At 60.7% G+C, this 13,890-nt stretch overlaps 1 protein-coding gene across 3 annotated transcripts in view; it reads right to left on the bottom strand.

Annotated features, from left to right (window-relative positions):
• The window catches only part of KCNQ4 (potassium voltage-gated channel subfamily Q member 4), a 54,597-nt gene extending 46,364 nt beyond the window's left edge, over positions 1-8,233 (bottom strand). For all 3 annotated transcript variants that reach the window (XM_028511877.2, XM_036025851.1, XM_028511878.2), the window contains exon 1: positions 7,614-8,233. In XM_028511877.2, the coding sequence (XP_028367678.1) occupies positions 7,614-7,927 (314 nt within the window). In that variant the 5' untranslated portion in view covers positions 7,928-8,233. The remainder of the gene's footprint in view (positions 1-7,613) is intronic.
• Positions 8,234-13,890: the final 5,657 nt, after the last annotated feature.

Here is a 13,890-nt window from a genome sequence, read left to right as displayed (position 1 = left end):
CCCGACACTGGTCCCTCCAGAAGAGGGTGGCAGCCAGGCCAAGGAGGGCAGGAGCAGAGGCTCCGAGATTGTGCTGACAAAGCTGTTCCTTCTCCCCTCCTTTTCTCCCTGCCCCCTCCTCTCCCAGGGGACAGCCGAGCCCAGCAAAAAATAAACCCAAAGACGGTGACCTGGACGGGCTGGGGCTCCCAGGGAGGAGTGGCAGGGAAGGAAGGGTGGGGAAGCAGCAGCCTGTGCCCACCCACCCCCCAAAAGCCGAGTGTCCCTGATGGGATCCCTTCCCCCACCCCCAGGCTCTGTCTACTGTCCATCCTACGTATTGTAAGGGGAGGGCGCCACTCGCTCCGTGGGGACAATCATCAGAGTAAATCCTATCCAGTCCATTTAGACACGGGTCCCCAAGTTTTGGAAAGAGCACCCCAGGGAACCTCTACCTCCTGGTTATTGGGCAGTCCCTCCCGCTGCCTGAACTCCATCCCTTTGGCTTCTGTGGGAACCACGGTCCCTTTATTTCCATCAAGCTGTCCCCATCCTACCAGCCTGGCCTAGATGTCCAAGGAGTCTCAGAAGAAAGTGCCCTGGATTTTCCTGCAGGGACTGGGCTTGGCCCCAGAGACCCCGCTCCTCCCACTACTGCCCGAGTCTCCAGGAGGGGGGGAAGAGAGAAGGAATCGCTGAGCTCCCTGCTCCCTCTGCCTCCCTCCCTCCCTCGGGCTCTGCCCACGGATTCCCAGCCCAATTAGTCTGCTGCCTGGGGCTGCCCCTCCTTCCTCACCCCCTGGGTGCCAAGCCCCAGGGCACACAGATCCTGCCCTAGGGACAGAGTTGCCCAGAAAGCCTGGAGTCTTAGGGAGAGATTTCTGGGGGACCCAGGGGTCTGCCTCGCACCCTCTCCTGGGCCCCTCAGAGTTGGGGGTGGGAAGCAGGCAGCCCTCTGGGTGCCCTTCTAAATATTGCCCAGTCTTCTGAGGAACCAAGGAAGGAGGTGCTGAAAGAAGAACTCCTTACCCCCAGCTCTACAAACCTCAGCGATATGAGAGAGCATCCCTCCCCCTTCATCCAGAGTCCCTCTGTGCCGGGCAGCCCTGGTGTCTGCCTCCCTGGTCAGCCCCATTTCACAGAGGAGGATAGTGAGGCCAGGGGGTGGGGTGGAGGAGGTGTGGGTACCTTTTCAGTAAGTGTCGGGACTGAGGCCTCTAAGTCTCCTTAGGGATTCCCTGTCCCCGCCCCCCAGGATGATATGCGGGGCAGAGTGAGACATCACCCTCTTCTGCCAGGGGCCTCTGGCTGGGCCCGAGCACTTCCTTGGGGCCAGGCTAGCTGCACGGTTTGACAAGAAGCCCACACCTGGGCCTCACAGTGACCCTCTCACATGCACCTTCCTTCCCATGCTCACACTGACACACTCACACCTACACCCAGACTCTCTGAGAGTCCCTGGGAGAGAAGGCAGGAGGGGCCAGTGGTCCAGGCAGGCTCAGCAGCCTCCTCACTGAGCCCACCCCCTCCCCCTGCAGGGCCCACACATGGTCTACCTCCCTCCGCCCCGCCCAGGCCTGGCACACAATGGATGCTCTTTAATTATACTTGTCGCGTGAAGGGAAGAACGAATGAGTAAGGTCCTAGAGACTCAGGTTGGAGTCCTGATGCCACCATTCATGAGCTGTGTGACCTTGGGCAAGTGAGTGAGGACCCCGCGCCGGCCTCACTTCCCTCAAGTGTGAACCAAGGGTAATCGTAATGGTGCCCACCCACAGAATGACCATAATCGTGCCTGCCTACAGAATGACCAGGAGGGCTGGGTGAGAGCAGCAGTGCGGGGGCTCAGCACGGGCGTGCCACGTTCTAGATGCTCCTGAGAAGTCCACAAAGATGCGCCTGTCCTCAGGCTCCGTGCGGACAGCTGCGTGCCCCGAGACACGGGCAAACAAGACTCCGGCTCTCCACACACCCAGACACACCTCGCTGTGCTGAGCCAAGGACACAGGTCCGACCTCTCCCCGGGGAGGGAATGACGGTAATAACAACATCATCACAACGGTGATGTGGCGAATATGTGCGCCCAGCACGGCGTCAGGTGCTGGGACTCTTTTAGCCCTGACAGTCCTAGAGGCAGCTATTATTATTCCCATGTTTCCGATGAGAAAACTGAAGCTCAGAGAGGTTAAGTCTGTTGCCCAAGGACACATAACTGCGAAGGGTAGAACCAGAAACGAGCCCAAGTCTGTCGGACTCTGACCCCATGCTCCTAACCCCTGTTGGGACAGTCTCTGGGGAAATGGCAAGTTTCTCCTCTTCCTCCACTCCAGCCCCACAACTCCCACACGAAGGGGCGTGATGAGGAGCTGCCCCTAGGTCAGACACGCAGAACTCCCTGCTGGGGCCCCAAGCCCACATCCGTGCAGGGGAGGAAGGGGTGTGAGAAAACTTTCAGCCAGGGACGCTCCCCGCCCGCACGGCCTCCCTCTCCGGGCGGGGAAAGGGGCAGGGCCTTAGGGACCTGCAGAGCCTTCTTCTCTCCCTGCTCCCAGGCGGTTTCAGCTCCCTTGTCTGGCTCAGAGAACCTTAAATTAATCACCCACTCAAAGTGCTGCCATCAGCCCAAGAATAATCATCTCTTAAAACACTCCTGGCTCCAACGTTCTGAGAATAGAGGCTTCTGCAGCGATAGGGGTTGAAGTCAGACACTCGGCACGGCTTCTTCTTCAATGCAAAGAGCGGATGTACTACGGAGTGGGGTGGGGTGACCGACCTTGGGAGGTCTAACCTGCTCCGGTGACCCCCAAAGTAGAACTCAGGGAGGGGGGAGCAAAGGGTGTAAGGGCAGGGAGAGGGCTAGAAGGCTGGCAGGACGGGTCCCTCCTCTCGCCCCTTCTTACAAAGACCAAACGAAAGGACGAAAGGACAGGGGCTGGAAAACAGCAGCCGGAAACATCTGGGTCACACTCCAAGACTTTCCCCATTACAAGGCCAAGTTCTTGGAGCATCAGTCCTCCCTATCAGCTGGGGTGAGGGAAAATATTATCTAAAGTCCTGATCTAGGTGGCTGAAGGCCTGGGTTCCTGGCCCGATTCTACCTCGGACCCGCCAGGTATGACCTCAGCCAAGTGCCTGCCCCTTTCTGTGCCACGGCGTACCCGCCAGCCCACCTCAGGGCTGGGCAGGACCTCAGAGGGCGCTTCAGGAGGAGCAAAGGCCAGCAAAGTTTTAGAGTCAGCCACCCGGCTCCCACACGGTCCGCAGCTGCTCTCCAAGGGGTGCACGAACACAGAGACCCGTAAGGGCAGCCCTGCAGTGGGGACAGGTGGAGGGAACACGTTCGAGGAATGGGGCCAACTCCGTTCTGCCCTAGAGGTCCAGGCTGGGCCCGCAGGCCCAGGTGTGCGTCTGTGACGTCAGTGAAGAGGTGGGAGTAGCTGTGCAACAATCTTTTCGTTGGGGGTATGCCACCTGCGCCTTTGTGACACTCACGGATGTGTGTGTCCAAGCTGCAGTGAGTACGTGCATGAGACAGACTGACAGGTGTGTAGCAGGGATACACATGTGTGCAAAGCCACGCACAGAAGTATGATTGCATTGGGTGAAGTTGGGCAGTTTCTACTCAACTCCACAAAACCCTGCCACTGCCCACCTCCTGCTGCCTGAGTGCTCGGTGCTGGGTGCTGTGGACAGAGAGAGCCGGATGCACAGGAGGAGCTGGGTGCTGGGTGCTGGGTGCTGTGGACAGAGAGAGCCGGATGCACAGGAGGAGCCTGGGGGCGGGGCATGGCTGAAGCTGAGGTCCAGGAGAAAGACTGCTACGTGTCAGACCCAGCTCTGGGCTGTGGCTGCTCCGTTCTCACGGGGCACCTCTCCTGAGCCTGTTTCCTCGCCTGCAAATGAGGAGAACAGCGCTCACCCCACCCCTTATCAAAGGACACACGAGGGTGGTTCACAGAGAGCACTCAGCACGGGCCCAGCACAGAGCTGACGCGCCTCGCATGATCCCACATTGCAGGTCAACTCCAAGACCCAACCCAGGCATCCTCAGGGAGCAGGGGGAGGTCCTGGACAGGGAGTCAGGAGTCTTCGGGTCTGGTCCTGGGTCTGCCACTGATCTGCTAGGCGACATTGGTCCCCAGAGCCTCGGTTTCCTCATAAGCAAAGTGGGGCCATCAAATATGGGCACCCACCGGGCAGGGATGCCTGAGGGTTCGGGTACCCTTTGCTGGGATGATTTCCAATCCTGGTGACATTCTTCTTCAGAGGGGAACCCCCTCTTCGGGGGAAGCTGGGTGGGGGCTGGGGTTATACGTCTGAGGGCCCAGGAGCAGCGGCCACCTCATCTCCTCCCATTCCCACAGCTTCTGACCCCAGGGACAAGGCCGAGGGAGGATGTTTACAGAGCATAAACCCTCACACAGAGAAAGTCCAAGGCACCCCTGGGGGCTGGGCGCAGTGGCGTTGCACCGGGGATCAAGGAAGGTGGAAACAGATGGGGCTCTGCTCTGTCCCAGCCCCTTCCTGCCTTCTGACTCCCAAAGGGAAGCTGGGGGGGCCTATGACAGGGTGCAACAAGGTGAGCGTTCCTCCAAAGGCTCAAAAAGCATCGTGGGCAGCGGATGTGTGCTTTCTCAAAATTCAGAGGACAGGACCTGTGAAGGCTTGAGGGCTGAAATCAGGGCCCGGGGACAAGGGGGGGCAGGTAGGGGCTTAGTGACAGCAGTGAGGCCCTAACTCAAAGAGGGAGCACTCGGAAAGGGGCCAGCAAGCCCTCACTCTGGATCGCACGCAAGGAGGAGAGAAGACAGGAGTCAGCGGTTCGCACTTCCCAGAGCCACAGCTCTTGGCAGGAGAGGCGGAATCGGGGCTCGTCCTCTGGGCAATCTCCCACACCTCAGGGCCAGCTTCCGCCCACCCAGGGCCCAGTGGAAGCTGGCTGGCAGGTGTGAGGAAGATATCTGCTGGGGCGGGTGGACCCCACTCACCCCAATTCCCTCCTTCCTGAGCCCTCCTCTCCCAGGCTTTTCTGCTGGGCTCGGGGAAGGGGGTCAGCTAACTGTGCACGCTGGCCTCCCCTCAGTGGGGCTGCCTCTGAGGGTCACTTGGGAAGAAGGGAGGCTTTGACTAAAAGTGCCCCAGTAAGACACAAAGTACAAATGCAGGAAGCACTTCCTGGCTCACCCGAGACCCTGCTGGTGGCGAGTGGTGGAGAAACCGCACATCTGGAGCTCTGGAAGAACAGGAGAGGCCTCCGGTGTGGCCCCCTCACCCAGCCCCAGTAGTAACATCCCACCCTCATGCTCCAACAGGCTCTTGCATTTCACCAAGCTCTTCCCCACCCATTACCTCATCCAAGAGGGAGGCCACAGGGTTGGGATTTTGACCACTTTGATGGCCTAGAGATCTAAAGCTCAGAGAGGCCCAGTGATCAACCCAAGATCACACAGCATGCCAGAGGTGGGGCTCCTGACCCCTCAGCCTCCTCTGATCACCAGCGGATGACCAAGAACCTGAGCTCACAGCGCATTTCCGCCCCCACAGCTCCTGAGAAATGTCTCAGCCCTGGGCTCCTGGGGACAAGTGGTCAGAACAAGCATGCCCCTGGCCAGGGCATTCCTGGCATCCAGTAAGGCAGGATGTGGGGCAAAGGTACCAGCAGATTTAGCTCCTGGAGAGGAAGGAGAGGCCCTTCCAGAGGAGGTGAAGACAGTCGCTGGCCAGGAGACACAAGGCGGGGCCTTCACTGTCCTCGACCCTTGTGCAGGCTGAGGGACTAGATCGGCAGACTAAGCCCCCCGCCTCAGAGCCCTGTGGGCTTGCCCAGGCTCAGCCATGGCTTGAAAGTCATCTCCAAGACAGCCCAAGGAGGGGGAAGCTGCTCCCCTCAGAGTACCTCCCCTTCCTCGGGCACCCCAGGCCTCAGCGGGGGCAAGGACACCAAAATGCAGTCACTCTTATTAGCAGTCCCTTCCCCTCAACCCCAACCCCACCATCCCTTGCACCCCAGCAGAGAACCTCCATCACCCCAACAGCTCTCTCAGCAGCAAAAATATTCACCCCAGGCCTCCCAGTGGGCAGCGGGGCCCGGGCTACTCCTGACTGTTGACCCTGACCCTAAGTCTACCATCCTGTCCTCTGCAATCTTAACTCCCTGCTAGGGTCTGTGCACAAAGTCACGGCTGCCACCCCAGGGGCTTGCTGGCTGAGGGTAAGCTTCCTTCACCTCCCCGCGGACGGGGTCTCCTCTGCCAGCATCTCTCTCCTTCACCTTTGAAATTCTGTGAGCCCAGCTAGGGCAGGGCAGAGGCGGGCAAGCAGGGACAGGAAGGAAGACAAACCAAAAGATGATGGAAACAGACGGGTAGAAGCGTGAGACAGGTGGCCCAGGGAATAGACAGATGGACAGACAGGCACACAGACAGATACGTGGAAACGGACAAGGAAAACGACTGCCGGACAGTTCGGTGGAGAGATGAATGGACAGGCCAGTCCTCACACAGGTGGAAACGCGGTCTGGCGGAGGGACAGCCAGGCAGGCGGCAGAGCTGCCAGACAGTAGGGGGAGAGGCAAAGGGACCACTCAGGGGACCCCAGGACCAAAGGGTCCCTCCCTGGGGGCAGCAAGAAGGGACTAACAGCAGCACAGTTTCCAGGAACCGGAGGGCTCTCACCGCGAGTTCCGCAGCCAGGCCTGGCCCTTCAACTGATATCGGAGGGGCCTCTCATGTTCCCGTCTGGGCCAGGCCTTCCCCCAAGACCGAGCTCCGAGCTGCCAAAATTCACTCTTTACATCCAAGAGGGGTCAGTGTTTTTGAAAGTTGGAGGAGCCGGGTGAGCGGGGGCTGGCGCACAGCGTCAATGTTTCCAAACCAACCCCTCTCCTCTCTCCTCCCCCCCCCCCCCCCCCCGGGTGCCCAGAGCCAGGCCTGGTGAGGCGGCCAGCGAGCTGGGCAGGCTAGGCAGCCTGCTGCCTCTGCTGGCAACTTGAAGGTGGAGGGAAGACTGAGTGAAGACTCAAATCAGACAGACAGACAGCACACAAGTGTCAGGGCTCAGGGGCTCCCCCGGGATCCCCAACACCTACAACTGGGAGCCTGCCCTGGGCTGGGGTGGAGACTTTCCCCGGAGAGGGTCATCTCCAAGGGGAACCCAGGTGGGAGCCCAGTGTAGTGACAGAGCTGGGGAGAAGGTGACGGAAAGTGTGGGGGGCCAAAGGGCCCCCTTTGTATCTGGGACACAGGGAGACAGAGGCGAACGCGAGGAGAGGGGAGTCCCACTGTAGTGGCTCCGGATTGCAGAGAGGATGGGGGACAAGCAGCTGGATGTGGGGAGCCTCTGGGACAGAGGAGCAGGGGTTGGAGGTCAGGATGGAAATAAGGAGATGAGGTGGGAGAGGTCAGAAGCAAGTTAAAATAGGGGTCAAGGCTTGGAGATCGAGGGTGAGGGTCAGGCTGGGGCTATCAGTCATCCAACTCAGGCCTGAGGGGGAAAAGATGAGGGTCGGCCCTGGGGATGGGGGCAGGAGGCGGAGCCAGAGCTCGGCGGCTGACCCAGGGTAGCCTAGGCTCCGGCAGGCGCCGCGCGAGGCGGGAGCACCGGACAGGGCAAGGGGTGCGGGGTCGCAAACTCACATGAAGGCGTGGTAGACGAAGGCCCAGCCGCGGGGTCGTTCCAGCACGTTGTAGACCCAGTTCTGCAGGCGGCGGTAGCGCTTGTGAGCGGCGGAGGAGCGCTGGCCGCAGGCGGAGCTCGAGCCGGAGCCCGGCCCGGGGAGGGGCGCACCCGGAGGCAGGGGGCTGCCCAGGAGGCCCAGGCGGCGCGGGGAGCCGCCCCCGCCCGCCTCGCCCTGCTCGCTTTGTACCGCCGTAAGAGCCACCAGCTCCGCGCGGGGGGCGTCTGCGGGCGGGGGTGCCAGGCCGAGGCGGCGCGGGGGGGCCTCGGCCATGGGCGGCGCCTGGCGGGGGGGCCGGGGCCCGGGGACTGTCCGGGGCGGGGGCGCTCACGCGGGGCGCTCAGCGGCGCATGGCTCGGACCCGAGGCCGGCAGGGCGGCCCGGGGTGGGCGCAGGCGGCGGGGGCTAGGGTCCCGGCAGGGGCTGCGCCGGGGCGGGGGGCGGGCGCTCGGAACCTGGGGGCAGCCGGAGCCCGCTCTGACCGCCCGCTTCCCCGGCGACTGGGGCGGCTCTTTCCGACTCCAACTCTCTTATTACGCGCTCCATGCCGCTCGCCTTTCCACCTGCCCTGGCGCGCTGCTCACATGTCACCCTCCCCGCCCCGCCCCTCCCCCGCCCGCCCCCGCCCGCCCCGCGGCCGCCTTCCCAAATCGGGAGGGAGCGAGAGAGCAAGCGAGCCGGGCGGAGGGAGGGGACACGCGGCGAAGGCGGCGGGCCAGGGCGCACCGGCCGTGCAGTCGGTACCCTGACCCGACCGCGTGGCGGCAGGCCCGGGGGCAGCTCACGGGGCCGCGAGGTTGGAGGCGGGCAAGGGGCGTGCACTGCCTCGAGGGGCTGTGTGGACCCGAAGTCCCGGCTAGAATGCCTCGGGTGTACTAGTGGACAGTGGGGCGCGGAGTGTGGAGTTGTTGCCACGGTTGCAGACGGGACACGCGTCCCGTGGAGTTTGGTTGCGAGTGGATGCAGAAGTGTCTGCTGTGTGTGCAGGGTGGGTGGCTAGGGGTCTGCCAGGTGGTGGGACTGAGTGGTGGAAATGCGTGTTGTGGGTCCCGTGTGGATGAGTGTGAAGACGGGTGTGCAGGTCCGACCGTCTGGGGGTTGGCGGTGCAAGAGATGAGGTGTGTCCCCTCGGGTTGTGCCCAGTAGGCGTTGCGCGGGGTGTAGGAAGTGTGCCGGCGCAACGTGTGGCTAAGAGAGCAGCTCCTACCTGCAAGCCTGATGCCCAGGCGCTGCGGAGTTGTGTCAGAGTGTGTAGCGCGTGGGCCCCAGGCGTGTCCGTTTTTCCTCCCACCCACCCCCACCGCACTTCCCTTCTTCATGACCGGGGAAGAGCCCCCAGAGAGGGAGGCCACCCAGCCCCAAAGAAGAGTCTCCTCTGATCCAGGTTCAGTCTGAAGTGCTCCGCTGGCTTGGTCAGGGAACCAGGTGCAGGGCACAGGGGTGCTGGGAGGTGAGCTCCGAGCCAGCGTTCGGGCTGGGCAGCTCCGTTCCCAGAGGCCCAAAGAATCCCACCCGGAAACTGGGAGACTTTCCACCACCACGGCGCTCCCTCTCCAGCTAGAAAGTTCTTAGTGCCTGGCCTCCTCTCTAGCTTGTTGTGTAGGGGCGGCCCTTTCGTTCTCGTTAGCTCTCTCGGGCCAGCACAGAGCGGTGATTTGGGGTTCCCCATCCTCATTCCCTCTCCCCCCCCCCCCCCCTGGAAGCTTGGGCCACACCAGCCGCTCCCTCCGCAGGCCCTGCCCCAAGGTGAAGCGCTTCCGCAGCAAACTCTTCCCGTTCCTTCGAGAGGATCTCGGGGGACGACGCAGCCGAGCGGGAGGGGCGGGAGAGGGGGCGGGAAGGCGAGCTCGATTCTCAGCTGTCAGCAAAGGCAGCATTGATCTGCTGAGCGCCAGTGGGGGAGGGAGGCAGGCAGAGCTGCGAGCCAGCAGGGAGGGGGCTTCGGGGTCCTAGGGGGGTCCTAAGGGGGGTCCCCAAGCTGGGCTTGGCAGCTTGCGCACACCCCTTCACCCTTTCCCTCTGTACAGCAGGGGGCGCCTTCTGGGGTCCGACCTGAATCACGCCCATCGTTTCTGGCTCCAGGTGGGCCCAGGGCCAGAGTCTGAGGCCCTTGGGCGGGTTATGCCCAGCCCTCACTGGGTAACTGGGGAGGGTTTCTGCCCCCCAGGGCCCTGCAATGGACGCAGTGCCCCAGCTGGGTGGGCTAACCGTCCTCTCCGTGTATGCTGCAGCTAGCACCCCCTGGACACGGGGCACCGCTCTGCCAGATCTCGCGGGGCTGCCTGCCTGAGCCTCATCAACCAGGGGCCCCGGGGGTGGGACTCAGGTCTGGACCTGAACGGTGGAAGGGAAAGCTGTGGCTGAGGGATCTGGCGATGTTTCTTGGGGTCTTTTCGAGGCCCTTCTTCGACGGCAGACATGACACTTGAACTCCGGTTGCCCTTGTTAGCACCCAGAATATCTGAAATTGGGTCTGTTCTGGGAAATCTGGTCCTCAAGCTCAGGATCACCTCTGGGCCCCGCACCTCTCTTCCCATTTGGGGGACTGCAAAAGTCCCCTCCACTCCCTGGGAGGAGCCCTCCTTGTGGGGAGCGGGTCTGCCATCCTCCTCAGCTACGGCTCCAGATCACCCCGCCAGAGGCAACCGGAGGAAGCAAGAGATTGTGGCTGAAACTAGGAGGATGGAAGTTAGCTCTCAGGAAGGACTACGCATAGGGCGCAGAGGTCTGCTCTCCTGTAGGTTGTGTGTGATAGAGGGCCGGGCCCTCTGCTTTTTGCGGTGAAGGCACGGGGAACTCTTCCTAAGAGCTGAGGGGATGAGGAAGGTGGGTCTAGGAGGCTGTAAGCAAAGCTTAACGGGAGTGTGTGTATGTGTGCACACATGCGCGTGCGTGTGTGTGTGTGTGAGAGAGAGAGAGAGAGGAGAAGCAAAGGAGCAAGTCTGGGTCTGAGAAGACAGGTGGCCACTCTGAGGGTCACCTGGCTGCCTCCCTGCCCCCATCTGGATTCCCAAGACATGACTGGGAGAGTGGACTTCCCCCACCGCAGCCCTGAGTGACAAAGGCACTGTTCTGAGCAAACAGCTGTCTTAGGCTTTCTCAGTCGGCCTCTCTGCTTCAGGGAGCAGGGGAGGGGTGATGTGGTTTCCCGCCCTCCTCTGCCCCTTCTTCCCACCTGTTCCCTTCACCTCGTCCTCGGCAGCTTCCTTCCCACTGCTGGCCCCACCCCCCTGCTCTCCCTGGTAACATTGCCGGAATGTCCCCGCCCTGCCCAGACTCGCTCACTGTCCCACCTGGGCAAGTCCCCTCCTGGCTCCCGGCTCCAGTTTCCCTCTCCATACCACAGGGAGGGGGCAGGGCCCCAGGATCTCCTGCAATTCGTCACTGTCACCATCATCCATCAATGGAGCAAGTATTGATTGAGAAGAAGAGTGGGGAGGGCAAGGGCTCCTATTTGCAGGGCACCGACTAAGTACCAGGCCCTGACCCACCAGGGACAGCCCTTTGCACACAAGAAAGCTGAGGATGCGAGGTGAGGGGGCTCACCTAAAGATAGGCAGGTGGGGAGTGAGCCTACAACTGTCCGTGGCCTGTCCACGCTCCCGGCTGGTACCTACCTCCTGTGCATGCCATCCTGGGACCAGTGCTGCGGGCCGAGGGACCACAGATGGCCTGGTCCTTGTTCTCCAGGACTCACTCCTCTGAGAGGGTTGAGGTTGCAAATGCCTGGAACCAGGGGCCAGGTTCAAGCCTGTCATTGACTCCCAGTGTGACCTCACGTCCACACAGGGCTTTCTAGGAGTGGGAAGGAGTGGTTTAAGTGAGTGATTTTCAGACTCTGTCAGCAAATGAATCCTTGTTACAGAGTCATAAGGTAGCATCCCAACATGTAAAAATCAGAAGTGCTGTGGTTAAATTGGGGTGAGCAGGACAGGGTTCCACCCACAGACGCCCTCCTCCTCCCTCCCCAGAAACCCCCTGGGTTTTCTTACAGCTCTTGGGGTTGCTAGAGGTCAGAGGAGGCAGATGTCTCCGTAAGCAATGGCAGAGGGAGCCTGCTGGGGCGGGGCAGAGGTGGGCAGGGCTTGGAGAGGTATAGAGAAGTACAGCCAAAACCTGCAGCGCCCACTGATGAGGCCGGGGTAAATGCTAAGCCTCATGCAGGGGGCTTTGTCTGCATTGTCTACCTCACCATCCCAACAGCGCTGAGGTAATACTGTTCACGCTCCCGTTTCACAGGCAAGAAGACTGAGACTCAGCAAGGATACTTGCCTAGTATAGCCCTTTACCCCTGTGCTAGTGTGTGTGTGCACATGCTCATGGGCAGGGTGGGTGTGGGATGGGGAGGATATTACAGAGCATGAGGGGGACTCAGGGGGCCTTGAATGCCAGCCTGAAGGATTCAGTTGGGCCTGATGGGAACCAGGCCAGGGCCTGAGCCTCCCCATACCCTGGAGGCTGAGGCTCTACAGGAGAGAGCTCAGTGGGGTGGAGAGGGAGGTGCCAGCTTCCAGGGAGGTTGGCAGTGTCAGGGGCAGAAAGAGCACTGAGCTACAAGTCATGGCCGCACTTCCTGGCTGCACCTTGGACTAGCTGGTCACTCCACCTCTGCCCCGCCTTCGCAGCTGACAGGAGGACTGAAAGCAGTAATGAGTGAAAAGTCGCCATCGTGCTGGGAGCTGTACAAATGAGAATCATTGATCCTATTGCTGTTTGGGTGTGCGCTGGATGGAGAGGGGAGATGCTGCGAGAATCCCCCAGTCCCGCAGCTCTTCTCAACTGGAGGAGGGGATCAGAGTGGAGGGTGTCTGTGGAGTGATGGCATCACATGCATTACTCAACCCTTGGGACCCACTGCCACTGGGAGCGGGAGGAAGTATAAGAGAAAGACCAGGCCTGCTTCCTCTTCCCAGGGAGGCCTGAGTGGGCATGAGAATTAGGCCAGCCAGCAGGGGAGAGGTGCTAGAGGGGGGCCCCAGAGGGTTTCTGTCCCTGTAGATCTGGAAATGCCACTGAGCCGTCCCCAGTCCTGACCATGCCCGCCGGCTGGGCCAGTCAGCGGTGTTGCTGAGCCAAGCAAAAGTGAACCCCGTTGACCCTCAGGGCTGGAGGAGGACCCACAGGCAGGAGGCACTGAGGGAGGAGGGGGTGTGGAAATGAAGGTCAAAGCCATGCCTTCTTGCACGGCTCCTCTTCTGCCTTCAGGGTTCTTCCATCTGGACCCCAACCCCTGGAAGCCCGTGCTGCAGGCCACATCCTGCGGTCCTGCTGGAAGGCTCCATGTCCTCAGCGACAGCCACTGGCACAGTGACGCTGGCTGGAGAGCAAGGAGGAAGGACGTTTCCGAGTTGCTGAGGGTATGTGGACAAAAGCGTCCCTGCTCCCCACTCCTCTGGTGGGAGGAACTTGGATGAGGGCTCTGGATGGGAGATGGTGTGAGTAGGAGGGGCTGCAGATTGAATCTCGGGGAAGGAGGTTCAGAAAAAGAATGAGACGTGGTAAACCAGACTGAGGTTCGGGAAAGAAGGGGGGCTCAGCGACAGGGCTGGGAGACCCAGAGCGTGGGACTTCCAGGTCAAACTTGATCCAACTTACTGAAGTCCCTTCTCCTTAAAGCAGTAAATATACAAGATAAATGCTAGATAATTAGAAACAACAGCAGCCGCCCTGGCTGGTGTGGCTCAGTAGCTGAGTGCAGGCCTGCAAATGGAAAGGTCGCTGGTTCCATTCCCAGTCAGGGCGCATGCCTGGGTTGTGAGCCAGATCCCCAGTAGGGGGCGTGAGAGAGGCAACCACACATTGATGTTTGTCTCTCTCCTTCTCCCTCCCTTGCCCTCTAAAAGTAAATAAATAAAATCTTTAAAAATAACAATATATCCAAGCTCAAAAACAAGAATGAGAAATCTCTAAGGGCCAGAAATAAGAGGGCATTCCAGTGGTGAGCCGTATTTGAAGCTCTTCCTCTGAGGAGGGATTCAGCTTTCCAGCGAAATGGAAGTATGCCCGCAGAGCCCGCCAGTGGCATGGCGGGCTTCCTGCTTAGAGCAGGGTCTGGGAAAGTGTTGTCTGCCATAAACAGGGCCCAAATAGGTCAGCCTGCGAGCCACCTGGCCTTGGCTTTGGGTGGAAAGAATACCCACGTGGCTATGATACCTCAAGCCTACCCACATGAGGTGTGGGCTCAGGACTTGATATTCACACCACGAAAAATCCCAAGCCAAGACAGCAATACAAGA

The sequence above is a fragment of the Phyllostomus discolor genome, chromosome 5 (genome assembly GCF_004126475.2).
Source record: "Phyllostomus discolor isolate MPI-MPIP mPhyDis1 chromosome 5, mPhyDis1.pri.v3, whole genome shotgun sequence".
Classification (NCBI taxonomy): domain Eukaryota; kingdom Metazoa; phylum Chordata; class Mammalia; order Chiroptera; family Phyllostomidae; genus Phyllostomus; species Phyllostomus discolor.
Note: the sequence above shows the minus strand (reverse complement) of the source record. Positions and strands in the feature narration are given on the sequence as shown.